Below are 23,113 nucleotides of genomic sequence, written 5' to 3'. Positions count from 1 at the left end.
CGATACAGTCCCTTGAATATCTGGAAGTCCTATTCAACATAGAAGGCCATGTCTTTTTTTCAGAAACATGCAAACAGAAGCTTCATGGTCAGATTATAGATCTGTTGATCAAGCCAGAGCTTATTGCATGACATTACCTTCAAGTCCTGGGGTCAGTGGCAGCCATGATAGAGGCAGTGCTCGCCATGATAGAGGCAGTGCCCTGGGCAAAGGCTCACATGCACCCTCTCCAGGCCATCTCAGATAGACTCTGCAATTTCTGCTTCCCTGGACAATGGCAGCCAAGCACAGCATTGTCTGGTGGCTCCGTCCATAGTTTCTGGCCAAGGAATTTCACTTTGGATTGATTCATGGGTTGTCTTGATGACAGATGCCAGCTTGTTAAGATGGAGGGCTCATTACAACAGTCACCCAGTTTAGTGCCAGTGGACTCTGTCATAGTGGAAGTGGTCTATCAACAGGCTGGAACTCCAAGCAGTTCATCTGTCACTGCTCTATCTGTGGTCTTTGCTGGAGGGCAAAGCAGTCAGAATCTTCTCCGACAATGCCACGGCAGTGACCTATGTGAACAGGCAGGGAGGCACCAAAGTGCTTTACTCTGACAGGATGAGAAAGCATTGTTCTTTTGAGCAGAAACACTTTTGCAGGCCATCTCTGTGGCACACGTAGCCAGAGTGGACAGTGTTCAAAAGGATTATCTCTGCATACAGACATTAGACCCAGGAGAGTGGCTGTTGTCCCTGAAAGTGATCCAGACCATTGTGAGAAGATGGGGTCGTCCAGCCTTAAGATGACTGCAAAGAACATAAAGGTGGATTGGTTTTTCAGTCGAAGATATGAGCCCAAAAATGCAGGGCTATACACCCTGGTTCAACCATGGCCAGAGTCCGGGCTACTGTATGTTTCTACCCTTGCCCATGAAAGTCTGGATGATCCGTTGAATAACACATCACACTGGAACAGTAGTTCTTTTAGCACCAGATCGTGCGTCTGTGGTACACAGATCTGGTACAGCTACAAAAGGAACAAAGTCTCAGACTTCCAAGTACATCCAGACTTACCCTTGCAGGGCCCAATTACCCTAGAAGATCTTGGACACTTTGGTCTTATGGCATGATTCAAAAAAGGATATTCAGAAGTAGTCATTGCTACTCTACTTAGAGCCAAAAAGCTGATGTTGAATTCAGTGTATGCTAAGGCATGGGAGATGTTTCAGCGCAGGTGCAGCAGTGAAAAGTTAGAGCCGGGCAATGCCTCCATCTCATCTGGGGATCTGAGGCAACATGGTTTTACTAAAAGTAAATTGTGCCAAACGAATCTGATTGAATTTTTTGATTGGACGACTAGAGAATTGTACTAAAGACATATGCTAGACTTAGATTTCAGCAAAGCCTTTGACACGGTTCCTCATAGGAGGCTCTTGAACAAACTTGATGGGCTGAAGTTAGGAACCAAAATGGTGAACTGGATTTGAAACTGGTTGACAGACAGACACCAGAGGGTGGTGGTTAATGGAATGCGCTCAGAAGAAAGAAAGGTGAGTAGTGGAGTCCATCAAGAATTGGTGCTGGGGCCGATCCTGTTCAATATATTTGTGAACGACATTGCTGAAGGGTTAGAAGGAAAGGTTTGCCTTTTTTGCAGATGATACCAAAATTGGTAACAGAGTTGACACCCTGGAGGAAGTGAAAAACATGAAAAGGACCTGCAAAAATTAGAGGAATGGTCTAATATCTGGCAACTAAAATTCAATGCAAAGAAGTGCAGAGTAATGAATTTGGGGATTAGAAATCGGAAGGAGATGTATGTGCTGGGAGGTGAGAAGCTGATATGCACGGATGGGGAGAGGGACCTTGGGAATGATAGTGTCCAAAGATCTAAAGGCAAAGAAACAGTGTGACAAGGCAGTGGCTGTTGCCAGAAGGATGCTAAACTATAGAAAGAGGCGTAACCAGTAGAAGAAAGAAGGTGTTAATGCCCCTGTACAGGTCGTTGGTGAGACCCCACTTGGAGTATAGTGTTCAATTTTGGAGACTATCTGGCAAAGAACATAAGACTTGAAGCAGTCCAGAGGAGGGCGATGAAAATGGTTTGAGGTTTGCGCCAAAAGACGTATGGAAACCCTGAATATGTATACCCTAGAGCAGGGGTGTCAAAGTTCCTCCTCGAGGGCCGCAATCCAGTTGGGTTGTCAGGATTTCCCCAATGAATATGCATGAGATCTATTTGCATGCACTGCTTTCATTGTATGCTAATAGATCTCATGCATATTCATGGGGGAAATCCTGAAAACCCGACTGGATTGTGGCCCTCGAGGAGGGACTTTGACACCCCTGCCCTTGAGGAAAGGAGGGATAGAGGAGATATGATTTAGACATTCAATTCGTGAAAGGTAATGACTTAGAACAAAATCTTTTCCAGAGAAAGGAAAATGGTAAAACCAGAGGGCATAATCTGAGGTTGAGGGGTGGTAGACTCAAGAGTAATGTTAGGAAATTCTTCTTTACAGAGAAGGTGGTTGATGCCTGGAATGTGCTCCCAAGGGAAGTGGTGGAGAGGAAAATTGTGACAGAGTTCATAAAAGCATGGGATGAACACAAAGGATCTCTAATCAGAAAATAATGGTAAAATGAAGACTTAATGCCAGTACTGGGCAGATTTGCATGATCTGTGTCCTGTATATGGCTATTTTGTTGATGGGCTGGGATGGTTTAGATGAGCTGGAGTGAGCTTTAACAGAGATTCCAGTAGATGCACAGTACCGGGCAGAGCTTTGGGTTTCTGGCCCAGAAATATCTAAAGAAAAGAATACTTTAAATTAAAACATTAAATTATAGAGAGTGTATGTTTGGGCAGACTGGATGGACCATTCGGGTCTTTATCTGCCGTTATTTACTAGGAGGGCCTTGACAAGGGAATAGCAGTGGCGTCCCTTAGAGTTCAAGTAGCAGGACTCTTCTGTTGCCAAGAGAAGAGAGCTTCGCTTGCACCCCACTCTGATATTGTCAGGTTCCTGAAGGGCGCCTTGAGACTACGGTCTCCGATTCGAGACCTGTTTCCATCCTGGAACCTTAGTATAATTTTAAAGGGACTTGGCAGAGCCCCATATGAGCCCTTACAATTCCCTCAATACTATGATGGTCAAAAAGTCTTCATGGTGGCAATTACTTCTGCCAGGAGAATCTCAGAATTGCAGGCCCCATTGTGCAGAGCCATTTGTCAGGATCACAGAAGTGGGAGTGACCTTGCAGATGGTTTCCTCCTTCCTACTGAAGGTTATTTTGGTGTTTCATGTCAACCAAGAAGTTAGATTGCCAGCATTTCACCCCACAGGGTCTAAGAAGAAAGACAAAGCCTTAAAGGTTTTGGATGTCAAGAGTCCTATTGTGTTTCCTGGAGGTGACCAATGAGTTTTGTCTCTCAGATCATTTATTTGTGCTAACCAATAAGGTGAGACAAGGCAGACCCACTTCCAAGGCTACCATCTCCAGATGGATTTGTAAAACTATATCCTCTGTATACTGTGCATCAGTTGCGACAAACAGCCACCTATCTCATTGAAAGTGCATTTGACAAGACGAGTGGCCTCCTCTTAGGCAGAAGTACTGGCAATTCTTCCCGAGGAAATTTGTAGATCAGCAACTTGATATAGAAACATAGAAAGATGACGGCAGAAAAGGGCTATAGCCCTTCAAATCTGCCCACTCTACTGTGCCACCCCATTAAGTCAGAGTGCTGCTCGACCCACGTAGAGATCCCACGTGGATGTCCCATTTATTCTTAAAGTCGAGCACGCTAGTGGCCTTGATCACCTGCACCGGTAGTTTGTTCCAGTGATCCACCACCCTTTCTGTAAAGAAATACTTCCTGGTGTCACCACCACATCTCCCTCCTCTGAGTTTGAGCGGGTGCCCCCTTGTGACTGAAGGTCCCTTCATACCTTCACCAAGTTCTACAATGGAGCTGAATGCTTTTGGGTCCTCTGTACTATGGGAAATCCTACCCGAGGAGATTTGTAGATCAGCAGCCTGATCCTCCATTCATACCTTCACCAAGTTCTACAGTGTGGACATAGCAGTACAGGTGCTCAGTACTATGAGCAGGCTCTTTTCTCCCACCCTAGGCTTTTGGGACTGCTTAGGTACGTCCCTATGCTTCAGCATACCATCCCTATTGCATTGGAAAAAGAGATTAGGTTATTATCTTGATGATCTTTTCCAGTAGATAAGTATGGTATTCTGACCTTCCGCCCGGCAATTTATCCGATGCATCTGCTTTCTGACTCAAGCTTCTTGGTCAGTTCCATAGCTATGATTTTTCTTGTCAGACTAATGGATTATGAAGTGTCTGTGCATATGATTGAAAGTAAGGAATGGTTGAACTCTATAAATGTTCAGGCTGTTATATTCTTATTTAACTTGTATTTTTGTTACATTCATTGTTCATCTTGGAGACTTGTTACTGTTTTAACTACATTATTGTTTGTTCATTGATTTGTTTTAAAATTCATCTGTGCAGATCAGACATCTGGTTTTGGGGGAAGTCCCTATACCCCTCCTTCTGTCACCTTCTTATAGGGCTATCATTGGCTTTGGTATGAACTGAAGAGGGCAGCAGAGACCAGGGAGAAGGAGGAACTGAAAAGCTGTGATTGACATCTTCTGCAGTATGCTCATGAGCATGCATGGACAATCCTATGGTTCAGCATGCCATCTTTATCTACTGGAAAAGATATCAAGGTAAGAACCTAATCTCTCTTTTTAGACATGTAGACTTGGGGGAAACCACTGCAAATCTCTTATGTGAATAATAAGAAATATTTTTCTCTTTGGGTACTTGACCTAGTTTAGCCAATGTTATTCAGACGTGATAATGAACTCAATAGACCTTTGGTCTGACACAATATGGTACCAATTATATTCTCTTCAGAAGCAAATTGTAGATTATTTTGGAGGTCTGTATGTTTTCTTTTAGGCTACAATGACCACTCTGGATGACAAGTTACTTGGTGAGAAGCTGCAGTATTATTATAGTAGCAGCGATGATGAAGACAGTGAAAATGAGAATCAGCAGGCACCAACTTTCTGTGAATATGGGGATAGAAAATCCAAGGTGAATAAGGATGGCAGTTCAGTCAATACAGGTAATATAAAAGCTGTAATTTATTTGTACATATCCCCCAAATTCTGTAAGTAGCACTGAAAATTGTGCATGCAAATTTAGGTGCATGTCCAATGTGCAAATGCAATTTACTTGAATAATGAGCTAATTAGCGCTAATAATTGAGCCCTACTAATCAAATCAGATTGATGGTAATTGGCATAAATTTAAATTTGCACACTCATATTTACGTGCCTGAATCCATGTGTAAATTTTGCATGTAGGTCCAAAAAAGGTCATGTCTATGGGAGGGTCATGGATTGATCAGGGGCCTATTTATAGAATAGGGGACCTATGCCTAATTTTAGGTGAGAATATTTGCACTAGGGTTCAGTTGGTGTAAATGCTCACACCTAAGGTCCTAGTACTAAGGCACATAATCGCTAATACCAACTGGATCACTGTTGGCCAACTCTCTGGCTGATTGCAGAAGAGTGATTGATGTACCAAAAAGATTGCATGTGAATGATTCGCAAGGAGGTTTGAGTCTCTTGTCCGATTGATTGGTGTGAGAGCATCTCTCATACATGCGCAAAGCTGGCAAAGTGAAGACCGAGCAGCTAAGAGGTAGGGGAAGCCCCGAAAGCAGCCTCCTGTCACTCAGCTGTTTAGAGCAGGAAACCTTTTTTTTTTTTTTTTTTTTAAATGGACAGATGTGTGTGTATTACACACAATATCTGCCCGATTAAAAAAAAGCCCTCCCCAGTGACCCAGCACTGGGAACCAACCAACTCCTCCCCCTGCAGCAGTGAAAACGGCAGGAGGGATGCCTTCTTCCTCCTGCCAAGCCATCCTCACCCCCCTACAAGAGAAAATTGGCAAGAAGGATACCCACTCCCTCTTGCCAACGGAGGCCCCCGAACCATTTCATACCCGCCCCTCTTCCATCCCCCCAAAAAAGACTGGAGAGATGCCCATCTTCCTGCCATTGGATGCTCCCCCAAACAGCACCCCCATCTCCCCCAAACTCCAACGGTCCCTCCAGCTCTGAGTCCCGCCCATCGAAAATGACAGACCGTCCCCTCTGGTGCACCATGTGATGCACGGGAAGGAACCTAAGGGCCTGATTAGCTCTTCTCTTTTGATCCCTTGTGATGCATGTGGAGGGGCCTAAGCTCCTGATTTGCTCAGATATAAGACCTTAGGTTTCTCCTCATGCATCCATCATATGGTACTCCAGAGAGGAGAAGGCCCATCATTTTTGACAAGCGGGCTTCGGAGCTGAAGGGACCATGCTTCCCTCTAGCTCCCAACGTCAACCAAAGGTTCCGGGGGGAGGGTGGGGGGGGTTGAGGGGTGGGGGTGATGTTCGGGGGACCATCCGATGGCAGGAGGGAGTAGGCATTCCTCCTGCAAATTTTCTCATGGAGGATGGATTCTCAAAATGTTGTGTTAAAACCAACAGGCCGCTGTCACAGTCGTTATAGTAGCAATGTTAAAAAAGCGAGTCATTGCCCCAAAAAAACGCTCATGCAAATGAGGTTGGCGGGCAGTAGTAAAGATTCCCTAAATTCGCATGTGTCCATCGCTGGTGATAGCGATGGGCACATGCGCAGAATGAACACATTAAAAAAACCAAAACACCGAACAACAAGTCAAGCAACCCTCCACCCGACAGCAGGAGAGATGCCCACTTTCTCTTTCTGCTAAGCAATATACTCCCCCAACATCCTCTTAGCAGCGGGAGAAATGCCCACTCTCTCCCACCACCAAGCATCACCCCCAGTGGGAGAGATGCCTACTCCCGCCGCCATGCATAAGAATACAGTGGTACCTTGGATTACGAGCATAATCCGTTTCAGGAGCATGCTCGGAATCCAAAATGCTTGTTTATCAAAGCGAGTTTCCCCATAGGAAATAATGGAAACTCACTTTGATACGTTTTCCCCCCCCCCCCCCCCGAGGCCAGGGCGCTGTTCCCCCCCGCTCGCAAAGTCCCCCCCCCCCCCGCGTGATCCAGCACCCCCTGTGAGAACAGGCACCCCCCCGCCCAACTTTAATTCACCCCCCCCCCCGTCTGGCACCGGCACGACAACCGCTCCCCCCCCCCCGCTCGCAAAGTTCCCCCCCCCCCCGCGAGAACAGGAACCCCCCCGCCCGACCAACTTTAACTCACCCCCCCTTTGGCACCGGCACGCAGCCCACAAGTGCCGGTGCCGCTTGACGATCTTCTTCCTTGTCTCTGCCGGCTTCGAGCGGGAGGGGGGGAGCCCTTTGCGAGCGGGAGGAGTGATGCCGGTTATTGGGGGGTGCTCGTAAATCGAGTCAACACTCGGTTTGCGAGACACGTTTTGCGAGAATGTTTTGCTCGTCTTTCAAAACACTCGCAAACCGGGTTACTCACAAACCGAGGTTTGACTGTATAAGAATAGCCTTACTGGGTCAGGCCAAAGGTCCATCCAAACCTAATAGCCCGTTCTCACGGTGACCTATCCACGCAACCCCCCCATATGCCTCGATGACCTCGCCCTCTCCCCCTTACCTTACTTAGCGGGCCACAGGGATGCCTACTCCCTTCGGCCAGCAGGCTCGCCTCTTCAAAATGGCGGGCCTTCCCCTCCCCAGTACATCCTGAGGCTTTGATTGTCTCAGGTTTTTTAAGGCCCCTCCTATGGGTGGGGCCTTAAGCATCTGGGCCAATCAGAGCCTAAGGCTCCTCGCTAGTGCATCCAAGGAGGGGCTTGAGGCTCTGATTGGCCTAGGTTGTTTAAGGCCCCTCCTATGGGAGGGGCCATATTCCTGATCCAATCAGAGCCTCAGGCCCCTCCCCTGTCATCCCAGGATGCACTGGGAAGGCCACCATTTTGCAGAGGCAGGCCTCTAAGTAAGGTAAGGGGGAGAGGATGGGGGTCATCAGAGGCATGGGGGCGGTAGGCATCTCTCCCGCTGCCGAGGGGGGCTATAATATACACACTCAAGAACTGTGCTTCTACCACTCCCACTAAAAAAAAAAAAAGACTATAATTTGAGACTTACATAATTTTTAATTTTTTTCCATTAACCACAGTCAAAACACATGCCACAAGATGCACTTTTAACAGTGCTGTCACTGTACCGGCACTCCTGGACCAGTTGCTGATTTTTATCACGAAAAGCCGACGCCACTCTTGGAGAATGACTTGACGATGTTTAAGAATCCACTGGCGTGCTTGTTTTAATATTCAAGGGCCCATTTGCAAGGCAGTGTCGGAGACTGCTAGAAAGCGTGCTAAAAACCATAAGTCATTTTGATAATCTGCTCCTAAAATGCATGCAGGCTAAACCGTCTGGAACCAGTTTAGCGATCACATTAAAGGCAACCTCAAGTTTTGAGAATAGCAGTTTCATAAATGTGTGCTTAAATTCAGTGTCATACAAACTGAAAATAATTTAAAAATCATAGCATAGAAATGAGGATCATATTTTATTCCAGACCAGTGATTCTCAACCTGACAGATGATGCTTATATTTATGACACACCACATATGTGATCCTCACAGACATTTGGTTTGATTTAAATGTAAACATGTTCTACATCCATAAAACCTGTTATCCTCTCCCATCTCATAAATTAATAGCAACATAAATCACTCCACATTGTTAATACAAAATCTGAAAAAATTCCTAACTCAACACACATGTACAAACCTACCATAAAAAGTAACACTAATTCCTATGATATAAACAGCTTGAACCTTACCTTTGAATAAGCAGCATTACAAATATTGCATGGGTCCTAGAACACTCATAACACCTACTACTAGTAAAACAGAACATGCAAACAGCATACTACACCTCAGTCACAGACAAAAAATACAGACCCTAACCAAATACAGAGCAAGGGATTATAAATGGGAAATACTCGTAGAAAAATGAAGGCAAAAAGTGAATTGAGAACATCAGTAAGTCAAACTAGTTTTACACCATCACATGGGAGAAATAAAAACAAAAGTGTGGTTTTATTGGGGGGGAGGGTTTGTTCAATAAAAAAGAAATGCATTGGTAATATGCATTTCCAGTGCAATAGATGAGACATTCTAGACCATACATGGGCAAACTACAGCCTGCGGGCCATTTCCGGCCCGTTTAGCTGGATTGCAACGACATCCCTTTGAATCAGGCCGTTATGTATTTTGTTGGGCGGTGCCTCTTAGAGAAGGATAGTGTTATGTGATGGCTATCAAGGTATTGGCTGCGATGGGGCTGAAGTGGGATGTTGCAGCTAGGGAGCCTCTGGGGTCGAGAGTGGTGGCTTTGGCGTTGTTGCTGCTGCTCTTCGTTCTCTGCAGCCCAGCAGGTGCAGGCTGCAGCGGTGTCGACAGTAAAAAACGTTCGAACATCGATTATCTTTCATTGAGTTCCTCTACCAGGGAGGGTGAATTTACAGTCGCTCTGGGGTAGTGGGGAGGAGGCTTGGGGGTGTTAAGTGTTAGAAAAATAGGGAAAAACGATACTTGAGATGAATGAATTTTAGGGGCTTTCTTGTTTTGAATGGGGTACTTATTAAGTGGAGTCTACGCCATTCCTTGCTGATGGTTTTCTCTGATAGTATTCTAAGCTGATGGTATTCTAAGCTAGTAAAAGCTGTGCAAGCTTGGTGGTTGTGGCTGGGATGTAGAAGAACCCCCCTCCACCTTTTTTTCCCTTTCATTTTCTTTTAAGACACCCCCCCCCCCCCCCCCCGCTCTTGGTCCAGCCCCTCTGTCAAATTTAAGAACCCATTGTGGCCCACCAGTCAAAAAGTTTGCCAACCCCTGTTCTAGACAGATGGTTTTTTTCCCCATAGTCGCGTGGTGCTGTAGAAGGAATCTGACCCGGCAGAGGCATTGCTTATGTACTGATTTTTCACTCTGCCTCTGCTGTACTTCACTGGGTTCTCTTGCTCCACCTACAGTTCTTTCCTTTTGCATGTGTGCCTGCAGCAGTGTTACCTCTGCTCTCTCCATTTTATTATTTTTAATTTGATGTAATTTTGTTCCTTTTTGGGGTAATTTAGTGCTTGGAGCAATTTTGAAGCTATGCCTGCTTGAGAATTCTCATACTTCAGTCTGTAGCTGACAGGCCGATCCCACTGGTTACCTGTTAGCCAGCCTGTATAATTTTCTCTGGAGCTCAATGTCGTCCCTGAAGTGGTCTCACCTACTTTTAAGCAGGGGTCTAGCGTAGGCTGTTGGGCGCCTTTAAGAGACTTGACGGTATATTGCAGGGTGCTGGCATCTTCACGCCTTTGCATATCCTGGTGCATATCCATTGGTCCGCAGGGGTGCATATCTATTGGTCCGCAGGAGGTATAGTCAGGCATAAGAGTCTGACTAGTAGCCCGAAGATCAGCTTTATAGAAGCATTCCCAGCATTGTGCCAGTGATTTCTCATCCAGCTACTGTAAGAGAGCTGAGGCAGGCTGCAGCACAGATCCTCTGTCAGGTCACAGTGAGTACACAGGCTGACAGCCTGTGAGAGAAATCGGGGGAGTTTGAAAAAGGGTGTTCTCTTTGACACGGCAGTGGACTGCATCTCTCTACCAGAAGCCTGCAGGCAGAAGCTGTGTGCCCAGATTTCTTCTCTTCTGGAGCTGCAGGCTCCTTCAGCATGGGATTATCTTCAGGTTCTAAGATCCATGGTTACCACCATAGATGTCGTTCTTTGAACGAGGGTGCACAGGCATCCTCTTCAACATGCGTTGCTCTCTCGCTGAGTTCTGCACAGGGATGCCTTGCAGGCCTGTCTACCATGGATTCTGGAAGCCTGAGCAAGCATGGTGTCTTCTCCCGCAATCGCTCCACAGTGTGATGAGGCTCTTTTGAACCTGGGCGTGGCAGCTTATTAAAAATGGACAGCTATGTGGTAGAATGGGCAAGCATGAAAAATAAAATAGCCATTATATTTTCCTCTCATTGCTCTGGATTTACTAGTCAGGGTTTGTTTATAAGATAAGGACCTTTCCAAGGGCAAAGGAAGAGGGTTTAAATGGCTAGATAAAATTACAATTGAAGAAGCCAGAACACAAACCAGATAAAACAAACATGGGATAATATATTGACCTAAATATGTGTTTTGTGCTGAGGTCACTGGAAACAGGAAGCTCTGTTGAAGACCAGAGAAGATACACACAGGCTGTAGCTTAGTTTTTATAAAATTCCATTGTTTCAATGTTCAATGTGTGCCCAGTCTGGTCTCCAGAGACCTGCAGGACAGATAAGGTTTGGCTTTTGACCTAGTTTCTACAGAGATGGACTTTTCTTCTTACTACAGAGATTACATTCCAGGGGAGGGGGTTCCCTCTCCTTTTTGCAGGGTAGTTAGAAATGCTAATTGGATATACAAAATGCATATATGATGAATAAAATTTTAGTAAACTAATAACGTAGGGACTTTCATATTTAAGATTTCAGATTGAAATATAATTACGCCAAAAAATTGTACTGGAGGATGCATATAGGAAAATGTAGGTTTTGTGGGAGTGGATTGGCCACTCCCCTTTTCTTTCACTGAGACACGGGATTTTCAGTGCATGCTCTTAAATGATTCAGTAACATGGGAACAGTAGTTTGACTCTTAAAGAGAAATGATTTAAAGCTGTGTGAATGGATAATTTTTCCTCTGTGAGTATATTATATTGTAATACTTTTTCCTGGTTTCTTCTGTACCTTTTCTTTATTAGATAAGCTAGTATTAAAATGTAACTTTTAAGAATTCTTGTGTGAGGGGGACAGATACTCCCCCAATATGCATACAAGCGCCTTATATGGTATCAAGTATTCATGACCAATTATATGCAGGCAGTAAAATGTCGTCATGTATTAGGTATATTTAAGTGAACCTACAGAACAGAATTTTGAGGGCGTTATATCAGGGAAGTTGCATTTACACTCTGACTTGTAATGTTCCTCCATTGTACAAATGAATGCCTTAAAACAGGACTGTCTGCTGAATTTTAATAAAACAATATTTTATCTGAAATATTTGTACAATTATCATCATGTCAGTGCACCTATGGGCAGGGTAGAACCAAAGCTCTGCTCAAGTGGTGTGCCACTACACATTGCCTCCTGATCATGGTGATGACAGATGCCAGCCTTTGGGGTTAGGGAGCCCATTGCAATTGCTGTCCTGTTCAGGAGTGTTGGACGCCCTTGCAACAAAAATCAACCAGTTGGAGCTCAAAGCCATTCAGCTGGCTCTGATAAGTTGCAGAAGACTCTGGAGGGCCAAGCAGTCAGGGTCTTCTCCAACAATGCAACAGCAGTAGCCTATGTCATTCGCCATGGAGGAACCAAGAGCACTCCTCTGGCTCAGGAAGCCCGCCTTATTTGGGCAGAATGTCATCTAGCACTGATGGCAGTGCATATGGCGGGAGTAGACAATGTTCAAGCAGACTTCCTCAGCAGACAGACCGGATCTGGGCAAGTGGGTCCTGTCCTTAGCGGTGTTACGAGCCATAGTGCAGCACTGGGGTTGGCCCCGTTTCGATCTTATGGCCATGGCAAAGAACAAGAAAGCAAATTGTTTCTTCAGTTGAAAATCCAAGCCCAGAAGCGAGGGTCTTGAAGCTCTAGTGCAGCCATGACTTCAGGAGCTTCTCCTATGTCTTTCCTCCCTGGGCCACGATAAACTGGGTCATTCGGTGGATTGAGGTTCATCAGGGCTGCGTCATTCTAGTGGCTCCAGATTGGCCTCGCAGACCATGGTTTGCAGATCTAATGTGTGTTTGCGAGGGTCACAGCCTTTGGCTGAGCATCCATCGAGACCTGCTTACGCAGGGTGTGGTCTGCATGGAGGATCTGTTATGCTTTGCTCTTACAGCATGATTCTTGAGAACGCAGCCTTAGAACACAAAGGCTATTCTGATGTGGTTATTGACGCTCTTCTCAAGTCTAAGTCATCTACAGTTTCTGCTTACGCTAAAGCGTGGAAGGCTTTCCAGCATTGGTGCGCTCAGGACTAGGTGGACCCTTATTCAGTTCTGATCTCGGTTATTCTCACTTTTCTTCAGGCTGATCTTAATAAAGGCCTCACTGTAGCATCTCTTCAGGTTCAGGTAGCTGGGCTGTCATGTTTTAGAACCCAGAATGGTCGTTCCTCTTTGGCATCTCATCCTGATGTTGCTAGATTTCTGAAGGAGGCTCTTCGCATCAGACCACTGGTTAAGCTTCCATTCCTTTTCTGGGACCTCAGCCTGGTGCTGTCTATCCGCACCAAGGCACCCTTTGAGCCCCTTTGAGATGCTTCCCTCTTGGAATTGATGCTCAAAGATCGTATATCTGGTCGCTATTACCTCAGCATGACATGTCTTGGAACTCCAGGTTCTTTTCTGTAAGGAACCATTCCTCTGCATTTTGGAGACTGGGGTTTCCCTACATACAGTTCTTTCCTTCCTGCCTTAGGTCATTTTGGCTTTCCATATCAATCAGGAAGTGTGTTTGCCTGTTTTTCAGCCTACTGGTTCCAGGACACAAGATCACCTTGTGAAGAAACTTGATGTGCGCAGAATACTTCTTCGCTACCCCCATGACCAAGAAAGCTGCATCTGTAGACAATAGAGTTTGGAGGGGGGACCACCTGGAGAGAAGGGAATCCTAGGGGTCTACCTCCAGGGTGGCCGCCATTGAGCCGAGTACCTGGAGGTAATGCCAGGCCGTGGGGCTCGGCAGTGCCAAAATCTGTGTGATCTGTTTCTTGATCTGTTTGTGTGGCTCGAGAAGGAAGATAGCTTCTTACTGTGTCAAAGCAGACTCCCAGATATTTCAAGCACTGAGTCCGCTGTAGTTGACTCTTCCTGACATTGAATATCCAACCGAGTCCCTGGAGGAAATCCACCACCAGCTGTACTGCATGTACACCTTCCTGCCGTGAAGGGGCTCCAATGAGTCAATCTTCCATGTAAGGGTGAACCTGTATGCTCATCCTGCGAAAGTGAGCTGCTACCACCACCAACACCTTGGTAAAGGTGCACAGGGCTGTTTGTCAATCTGAAAGGCAGCGCCACAAACTGGAAGTGCCTCTGGAGAACACATAGGGTGGAATTGTGGTGTTGTAAGCGATTTCACAACTTTGCTTGCTTGAAAATTCACAGACTTCAGTCTATAGCTGACAGGCCGATCCCTCTGGGTACCTGTTAGCCAGCCTGCATAGTTTTCTCTGGAGCTCAGGGCTGTCCCTGAAGTGGTTTTACCTACTGTTAAGCAGGGGTCGAGTGTTGCTGCTTCCTGGGTGGAGTCCCGGGCTGTTTCACCTGATGGAATCCGTAGAGCAGCTATTTGGTCTACTCTCCATACCTTTACAAGGTTCTACAGAGTGGATGTGGCAGTCTAAGAGGATGCTGCATTTGGGTCCTCTGTGCTACAGGCATGCTCATCTGTCCCTCCTTAGATGTCTGACACTACTTTGGTATGTCAGCTTCAGTGCGGAATCCTATGTCTTTGCAACAGAATGAAAGATTAGGTTCTTACCTTGATAATTTTCTATATGTTATAAGACATAGAATTCTGTATGGCCCAACCTGTGCAGACTTCTGATTCACCTGTTAACTGCCTTGGACATTGCTGGTGTCCGTCACAGGACTTCTCCTGTCATGTGGATTAGTAAAAATAAACAAAACCTGAAGCTACAGGAGTATGAATAACTCTGTTCTTCGGTTGCATCCACTCAGTGAACTGGATTTGCAGAAGTATGAATGCTAAGTTTGGATTACCTCACACATGGAGGCAGAGCCCAGTGTCCTCTTTTAGTTTTTCTTCTGCAAGCAAACTATGTAGAGGTGCTCTGTTCTACTGTGCTTAGTTTTTTTGGCCTAAGTTCATTTTTTTCTGATGCTTTGGTGTCCTGAGACCTCATATTCCTCTTCCTGGGAAAGGACTGTGGGCTGGTGGGGCGGGAAGGTGGAACCAATCAAGTGAGTTTCCCTTACTTCCTATGGGGAAACTCGCTTTTGATATACGAGCAATTTGGTTTACGAGCATGCTTCTGGAATGAATTATGCTCGTAAACCAAGGTTCCACTGTATATTATTGTCTCTGACCTCTCTACTTACATTCAAATGCAGGAGAAAAATAAAGTAGTGACCACCAGCATTTTATCTTCCTAAAACATGTTTTTGCACATTAGTGGGGAGAAGCATTGCATGTCTCATCTTCTGCCAACCTTGCTACACTCAAGTCACCCCTCTCCTTAAATCACTTCACTGGTGCACCTCTTTCGCACACAGTTCAAGCTCCTGTTGCTGACTTACAAGTGTGTTCATTCTGTTGCCTCTCCATATCTCTCCTCTCTCCTTATACACCTCCCAGAGAACTCCATTCCTCAGATAAGCTGCTCTTAGCTATACCCTTCTCTCACTGCCAGTTTCAGACTTTGTTCCTTTCATCTAGCTGCCCTCTATGCCTGGAATAAATTACCTGAATTTGTCCACCACGCCCCTTCCCTTATGTAAAAGCAGACTGAAACCCCACCTTTTTGATATAGCCTTCAATCTATAACCCTACTACCCACTGCCCATCAACTTAGTCAGCAGATTAACCATTCCCCTTAACTGTATCCATGCCATCCTGTTTGTCTGTCTTGTCTGTTTAGATTGTAAGCTCTTTCGAGCAGGGACTGTCGTCTTCATGACTCTGTACAGCACTGCATACATCTGTTAGTACTATATAAATGATAATAGTATCTTTGCCTTAGCTAGAAATCTTCTTGTGAAGCCTGTGAGTGAAATACCCTGTTGTTGCCCAAATTAGAAACCTGATTGAGGAAAAGTGGTAGAAGAATTTAAAATGACTGAAGGTTCTATACACAAAGCAACTATTCTTTCAGGTCCAAAAGGTGTTATCAATGACTGGCAGCGTTTTAAACAGCTGGAAACTGAACAACATGAAGAGCAGTGCAAAGAATTGGAACAGCTTATCCAGAAACTTTCTATGACATGCAGATCCCATCTTGATGAGCAGAAGGAAGAGCAGAAGCAAAAAGATCTTGGAGATAAAATCAGTGGAAAGGTGAGTAATAGTTTTATTGTCACTTATTTAACTTTCAGTAATGTTCCAGTATTGAGAAATTTATATCAGGAAAAGTCAATTTTTTAACTTTTTATTTAACAGGACAAGCAGATTAGAGGCCAGTGGAATTTTGGTTTCAGCCTGTGCATTTTCAGCTAGAATCAAAACTATGCTATACAGTCCCTATATGCTATATTCCCTCTTCTCCTCCCAGACCTACCATGTGTATCCATACCAGCACGATAGATTAGGTTCTTACCTTGATAATCTGGGTTCTATTAAGATACACATGAGTCCATATTACCCTCCCTGTACGGATTTGTTTTGATTCACCTGATTTCTGCCTCAGACATTGCCAGTGTCCATCTTGGGACCTCTGGTACTATACCTAAGATTAAGAAAGATGTGTTTCAGGTACTGGGTGTGTCCCTTTCTCTATCCTCGTGGGAGGGACCTTTAGTCTCTGATTGTTGCACTTAGCAGATTGGCTTAGTTACTTATTTGAGTTATTTATTGTTCACTTTTTGCTTGTTAAAGGTTTATTTATCACTGTTCTATTTCTAAGTTTCAGAACAGAGCAGAATGTTTCTTGTCGGGGAAGTTCGCCATGATTCTCCTCTTTCATATGTTTCAGTGGAGTTTGATTGCTTTGGCATCAACTGAGGAGAGTGCTGTGCTCGACTGCAGAAGGGGAGAAGTTTCAAGTTCTTAATGTGATATCTTTCTGCAGTTTGTGGGAAATGGGAATCAACAGCTACAGTATGGACTCCTGTGTATCCCAACAGAACCTATATTAATGAGGTAAGAACCTAATCTGTCTTTTGGTTGCAGAATCACAATATTTCCAATTAATGTGTTAAAAAATTTAATTTATAATCGCAGTGTAAACCTAAATTCACAAGATCCTGTGATAGTGACAGATTTACCACAGATCTCAGGAAGAGCACATAAAACATAAAACATAATTATGAGAAATTCGCAAATCAGATGATTTATCAACATTCAAGACCAAATTGTGCTGGCATATCCAGTCTGTTATGATCGAAAGTTTATTGTTAAGTTAGAGATGACATTTTCTTGATCATCTTCAAAGAAAAATGACAAGCTGGCTGTCATCTGCAAAAAAGTAAAAGTTAATATGCCAATCGTCTACTAATTTTGCTGAAGGTGCCAAATACAGATTTAAAAATATTGGCGAGAGGAGTGATACTTACAGAACTCCTCTTATCAATTCCCTTTTAATGAAATACCTTGATGTTGCAGACATAACCACAGACTCTTTTTTTTTTTTTTTAATTATTATTTATTGAATTTTTTTCAATATAATCAAGCATAAAACTTGTACAGAAAGGAAATTCAGCAAGAAATTAATACAAATGAAAACATATATAAAAGAATATTAAATATAAGCATAAATTTCAACTCAAGTCCTCAATCAGAGCCAAGAATGGTAATAGGCGAATCAAAGTAATTATATTAAACCAAGCAATAACTAGTTGAGTGAGATTAAAGCACCCTTTCTTAAACTAAGCACTTTCTTTCTCCAGAGATGCAGTTGAGAGAAAGGTTGTCAGTTGAGATGGCTCAAAGAAAACATATTTATGAGAATGATAATTAATTACACATTTACATGGATGTTGCAAGTAAAAGGTCGCCCCCCAGAGATATAACACCAGGTTTCCTTAACAAAAATTCTCGTCTCCTTCTCTGCGTATCCTTAGCCAAATCTGGGAACATCTGAATTTTACAACCTAAAAATTCTTTTTGTTTATTTTTAAAGAAAAGTCTCAGCAACCAGTTTTTATCTGGTGCGAGAGCTACTGTCAAAAGTAAAGTGGCTGGGGTCACTAATTCTTTATCAGATATTTCCAAGATATTAGATATGTTCATTAAATCAGGTCCCGATTTCTGTTGTTGTTGTTGGTCCTGGATCTTATTTGGAAGATAATAGACCTGCCTAAATAGTGGTAATGACTCTTCAGGAAGCTCCAATACTTCCATCATATAGCGTTTCAACATTTCCCTCAGGGCTATCATAGAAACCCTAGGGAAATTTATCAGTCTGAGGTTATTATTGCGGGAAAAGTTTTCCAATGCCTCCGTCTTCCTTCTTAGGTTAGTATTATCTTTAATTAATGCCTCGGTGATTTGTTGGGAGACTTTTAATTCTTGATGGACATTCTGTACTGAAATGTTTGAGTCCTCAAGTCCAGTCTTTAAATTTTTAATCTCAATTTCATGGTCATTAAGTTTCTTTTCTAATTGTTGTAATTGCGGGTTTATGGATCTTGCCAAATTGGCTACCAGATCCCACAGAGAGTCTAATGTAACCTCTCGGGGCTTCTCAATTTGGAAAGGTTGTAAATTTAATTTGGTTAGCTCACCCTCTGGCAGCATGTCTCCTACAGCAGTCTGTCGAATTCTCTCATCCCCCACCGCTTCCTCCTCAGCCTCCTCGCTCAGACTCCTCTGCACCGGCAGGGAGTCCTGCAACACAGTCCCCCCGTTGTTCTCCTTAGCCTCCGGGAGGAGGTGAACTCCGACCTCCGGAAGTACCTCCTCTCACAGGGGAACTAGTTGACTGAGGGCTTGGGGGAGGTGCTCTTACTTCGGGGCTCAACGATGTCTCCATGGAGAGCGACATAAATGCGCCTCCACCATGCGTCTCCTGCGGGGAACTCCCCGAAGCTGTCGGCGTGCTCTGCATTCTCCTCATCAGCTCCTCGATGTTACCGAAGACGGCCGTTCTGGAGCGCTGCGAGGCTCTAGCAGCGCTGCATCCCCTCCTTTTCGGCATTGCAAGACAGGTAACAAGGTTAGAAGTACACAAGAATATTTTTAAGGAGCTTCAGGGAGAGTGAAGCTCAAACAACTCCTCTTGCGGCCATCTTGGATCCATAACCACAGACTCAATTCCAGTGCTTTCAAGATGCTGCAATAATTTGTGATGAGATACTTTCAAAGGCAGCAGTAAGATATGATTGAGTAGCCCTATGCAGTTGCCTGAGAACTAGGGGAACTGTGTTTGTGCAAACTTCAGTGCAAACAAACTGTGTTTGTGCAAACTTCAGCTTCTTGTAACTCTGGGCAAATCACTTAACCCTACATTGCTGCAGGTTAAAAATAAGTATCTGTTTATAAAGATCTACAATGAAGAAATAGAAGTGATTGACAGCTTTGTTTTCCCTGGGTTCTTCATTGATCACAGTGGTGGTTTAATAGCAGAGATCAAGCGTCGATTAGCACTGGGGCATGGATCAATTATCCCAGGACAAGCAGGCAGCATATTCTTTACATGTGGGTGACGTCACCGACGGAGCCCCCTAGCGGACGTTTTCGCAAGCAGAGAGAGAGAGAGAGACAAAGAAAGAAAGAGACACACATCTATTCTAGCACCCGTTAATGTAATAGGCTTAAAGACTAGTAAATAAATAAATCCCTTTGACCAGTGCTGTCTTTTCAAGAATCCTTTGAAGTCTGCATGAAGAAGCGCTCCATTTGGTATGACAAGGAGGTGCTCTTCCTCCAGCACAAGACCTTGAATCTCCTCTCTTCCTTTGGTTTAATCCAGTGTTTAAAATATAAAATAACTTATTAATTGGAGGGAATGCAAGAAGAGGAAAATTTGGTAATAGATGATAGAACAAAAAACACAAATTATAATTTATTTTATAATTCTGTTGTAAATGTATCCTTTTAACATTTTGATTTACTTCCAGATAATATTACAGGAATACAGACTTCAGGATGAAGATGAAGAGTTTTTACAGCAGTACAGAAAACAGAGAATGGAGGAGATGAAAAAGCAGCTGCATAGTGGGCAAGAGTTCAGGCAAATTTTTGAAATTACCAGCGGCAAAGGATTTCTGGACACAATAGATAAAGAACACAAAAATACCCTTATAATGATTCACATTTATGAAGATGGCATTCCAGGCTCAGAGTCTGTAAATGGCTGTATGATCTGTCTTGCTAATGAATATCCGACGGTCAAGTTTTGTAGAGTCAAAAGCTCTTTGATTGGTGCCAGCACAAGATTTACCAGCAGTGCTTTGCCCGCTCTCCTTGTGTATAAGGGCAGTGAGCTAATTGGTAATTTTGTGCGAGTTACTGATCAGCTCGGGGACGATTTCTTTGCTGTAGATTTAGAAGCATATCTCCAAGAATGTGGTCTGCTTCCAGAAAAAGATCTGTCCATCCTTTCTTCCATACGTAATTCTTCAACTGTGTATAATGATGACAGTGATCTTGAAATAGACTGAGGACAATAAAGGGGAACGAGCAAGTTTTTCCATTTATTTATAGATGTAAACAAAAATTTGTTTAACCCGTCTTTTTTTTTCCCTACCTTTTTTTCTGTCCATTGCTTTGTAAAGATATAAAATAGTGTGTGTTTTGCAATGAATTATGATTCAAATAACTCGTAGAAGTTATTACTGTAGTACTTTTTATCTGATTTACATTTCTGTTGGATTTGATAAAAACAGAGGGATATCACAAAGTAAACAGGAATAGCTATATTTTACCAAACAAAGAAGTCCTTTTACAAAGGCATGATAAATGCTAGCATGTGCTTATTGCAACTTAAAAAGGCTTACTAGAGGACACACTCGGGAATCCTGCGGTAAGTCCCAAATGTGTGTGCACTATATACAAGCTGAAAAATATTTTTATTTTTTGGTCAACATGTCGTGTCACTTTCTACCACAGCTTTGTAACTGGACCCCTAAAAAAACTTAACCCAATAAAAATAAATTAGTTTAACTTAATACATTTCTCTTCTAGACTTGGGAGCTTGGCATTCTTTCAAAACTAGTCTCATTGAGAATGCCTTAAGAGCTCCGTTTACAAAACTACAGTAGCAAATCCTGTGGATTGAGTCACATTTTCTGCACTGGTACTCAATACTGTTTCCTTGTAAAAGGAGCCCTAAGTTAGTGCAATTTAAAATATTTCCTTATTTTTTCTTTAATTTAAATTTTAATATACATTACAAGATACACGAGTATATAAAGAAAATCACATAGATCATATTTAATAAAACATAAAGGTTTATAACCCTCATTCAGCAGACCCAATGAAGAGAAAGGAAAAAAAACTAAATACAAATCTTCAAATTATAGATCAAGCAAGATATACCATATATACTCAAATATAAACCAGGATTTTTGAGCCAAAAAATTGGCCCAAAAATGGGAGTCCCAGTTTATATTCGGGCAAGCGCCTCCCTCTCAGACTTATTGTAGGCTCTGCCAATCCTGGTGGTCCAGAGGTGCAGCAGGCAGGAGTGAGCTTTCCGTGCTCCTGCCCTGCTGCTAACCCAGTCAATTGGTAGGTTCTGCGAGTTGTGGTTTCTTCAGCCACTGAGCAGCAATGCGGGAGCCAGTCAGGAAGCCACTCAGCATCGAGCAGCAGCGCCAAAGCACGCTTCCGCTCAGTGCCGCTCAGTAGCTGAAGAAACCACAACTCGCGGCAGCCATTGACCAACCAGGTTAGCAGCGGGGCAGCAGCGCGAAAAGCTCACTCTTGCCCGCTGCACCTCTGGACCACCAGGGATCGTCAGAAGAGGTACAACAGGCAGGGAGGGGGGACGGTACAGAGCCTGGGCGGGAGGGGGCTGGGCATATAGCCTGACAGGGGAGGGCACTTGAATATTAAACCACCCAACTTATATTTGAGTCAACCATTTTTCCTTCTTTTTTGGGGGAAAATGGGGTCTTGACTTATATTCGAGTATATATGAAAACCCCTATTGTTGTTTGGAGTTCGCGCCTGCCTCATTATTACACATTTTAGCAGAATTTAGCAAAGGTTTATCTATCAAAAATTGCTCAAAATGTATATGATCAATAAAAATAAAAGAGTTACAAGCATAAGTGACTAAACATTTGCAGGGAAACTTTTGAAAGAAAGTTGATCCCACAGCTGAAACTCTAGGTTTCAGCTACAAAAAGGCTTTTCTTTAATTGTATTGCTCTAGCCAGATTTGGAAATATCATTATAAGATACCCACTTCATTTAAAGTGATGAGACTACAACTCTGGAACAGTTTACTGTCCACTTTATATGGATTACAAAATTGTGCAGACTTTAAGAAAGCCTTGAAGACTTTTTTTTATTTCAGGAGGTATTTGGAAATTAGGATAACTTTTATTGAAGATTGATGTAATTGTTTATATGTAGTATGTATTTTAGATTTGTATGTGACTGGTAAACAACCAAGAACATTTGGATTGAGTGGTTAATAAATCCTGTAAATAAGATAGATTTCAGGACCATTTTTTGATGCTTTGAATCTAGAACAAAAAGAAGAGTGGCCCTCTTGGATATCAAATCTTGAGAGGATTCAAGAAAAGTTGACAATTACAGCACCCGTTGTCTGAGGCCTGTGGCTATCATTGTGTGGGTTTGGGTTTGTTTTTTGGTTTTTTTTTACATCGCTATAAAGGACACCCTTTTGAAAATATTTTAGAAATGTATTCTGAAGATTTAATGCAAAATGATGAAATGGTACTGAAATTTGTAAAAAAAAAAACAAAAACCAAAAAACCACAGTGATAGCCAAAGGCCTCAGACAGAGGGTACTGTAATTGTCTCTTATGATATAATACGGTCTTACATTGTTTAGTGAAAAAGTTCATAATACTGTTAGGAAAAAATTAACTATCTGGCGGTTGTCTGTAAGAATCAAAAAATTTTCCTGTTCCATCCCCGATCACATAGAGGGCCAACCAGTGTTCTCCCGGTAGGTTGCTGGGTTTGTGTTCACAACAATTCCCATGGGTTTCCTTGGTATTTCTAATCATTAACCAGTCACTGGGCAGTACATCTAAAAAAGATTATGCAATACAAGAGTCCTTTAAAACAGTGTTCTTCAACCACCAGTATGCGGACCGGTGCCGGTCCACAAAAAATCTTGCTGGTCCGTGAAGGATTCAGGTCCCCACCGCAACAAAAGGTGCTGGCGTCAGCTGACTTGCAACTTCCTG

General features: G+C 43.5%; 1 protein-coding gene and 1 long non-coding RNA gene across 5 annotated transcripts in view; one reads left to right on the top strand and one right to left on the bottom strand.

Annotated features, from left to right (window-relative positions):
* PDCL (phosducin like) overlaps nt 1–20,539 on the top strand; it is a 50,991-nt gene extending 30,452 nt beyond the window's left edge. For 3 of the 4 annotated variants that reach the window (XM_033961265.1, XM_033961264.1, XM_033961263.1), the window contains 3 exons: nt 4,975–5,143; nt 15,943–16,124; nt 19,844–20,539. In XM_033961265.1, the coding sequence (XP_033817156.1) occupies nt 4,981–5,143; nt 15,943–16,124; nt 19,844–20,386 (888 nt within the window). In that variant the 5' untranslated portion in view covers nt 4,975–4,980 and the 3' untranslated portion in view covers nt 20,387–20,539. The remainder of the gene's footprint in view (nt 1–4,974; nt 5,144–15,942; nt 16,125–19,843) is intronic. The other variant, XM_033961266.1, reaches the window with a different exon arrangement.
* On the bottom strand, nt 20,491–21,706 carry LOC117368027. The gene is made up of 2 exons (XR_004540894.1): nt 21,664–21,706; nt 20,491–21,371 (listed from the first exon to the last, which is right to left on the bottom strand). It is a non-coding gene; the product is annotated as an uncharacterized LOC117368027 (long non-coding RNA).
* Nucleotides 21,707–23,113: the final 1,407 nt, after the last annotated feature.

The sequence above is a fragment of the Geotrypetes seraphini genome, chromosome 10, assembly GCF_902459505.1.
Source record: "Geotrypetes seraphini chromosome 10, aGeoSer1.1, whole genome shotgun sequence".
In the NCBI taxonomy this organism is placed as follows: Eukaryota; Metazoa; Chordata; class Amphibia; order Gymnophiona; family Dermophiidae; genus Geotrypetes; species Geotrypetes seraphini.
The sequence above is the reverse complement of the archived record's forward strand: the minus strand, read 5'-3'. Positions and strand labels throughout refer to the sequence as shown.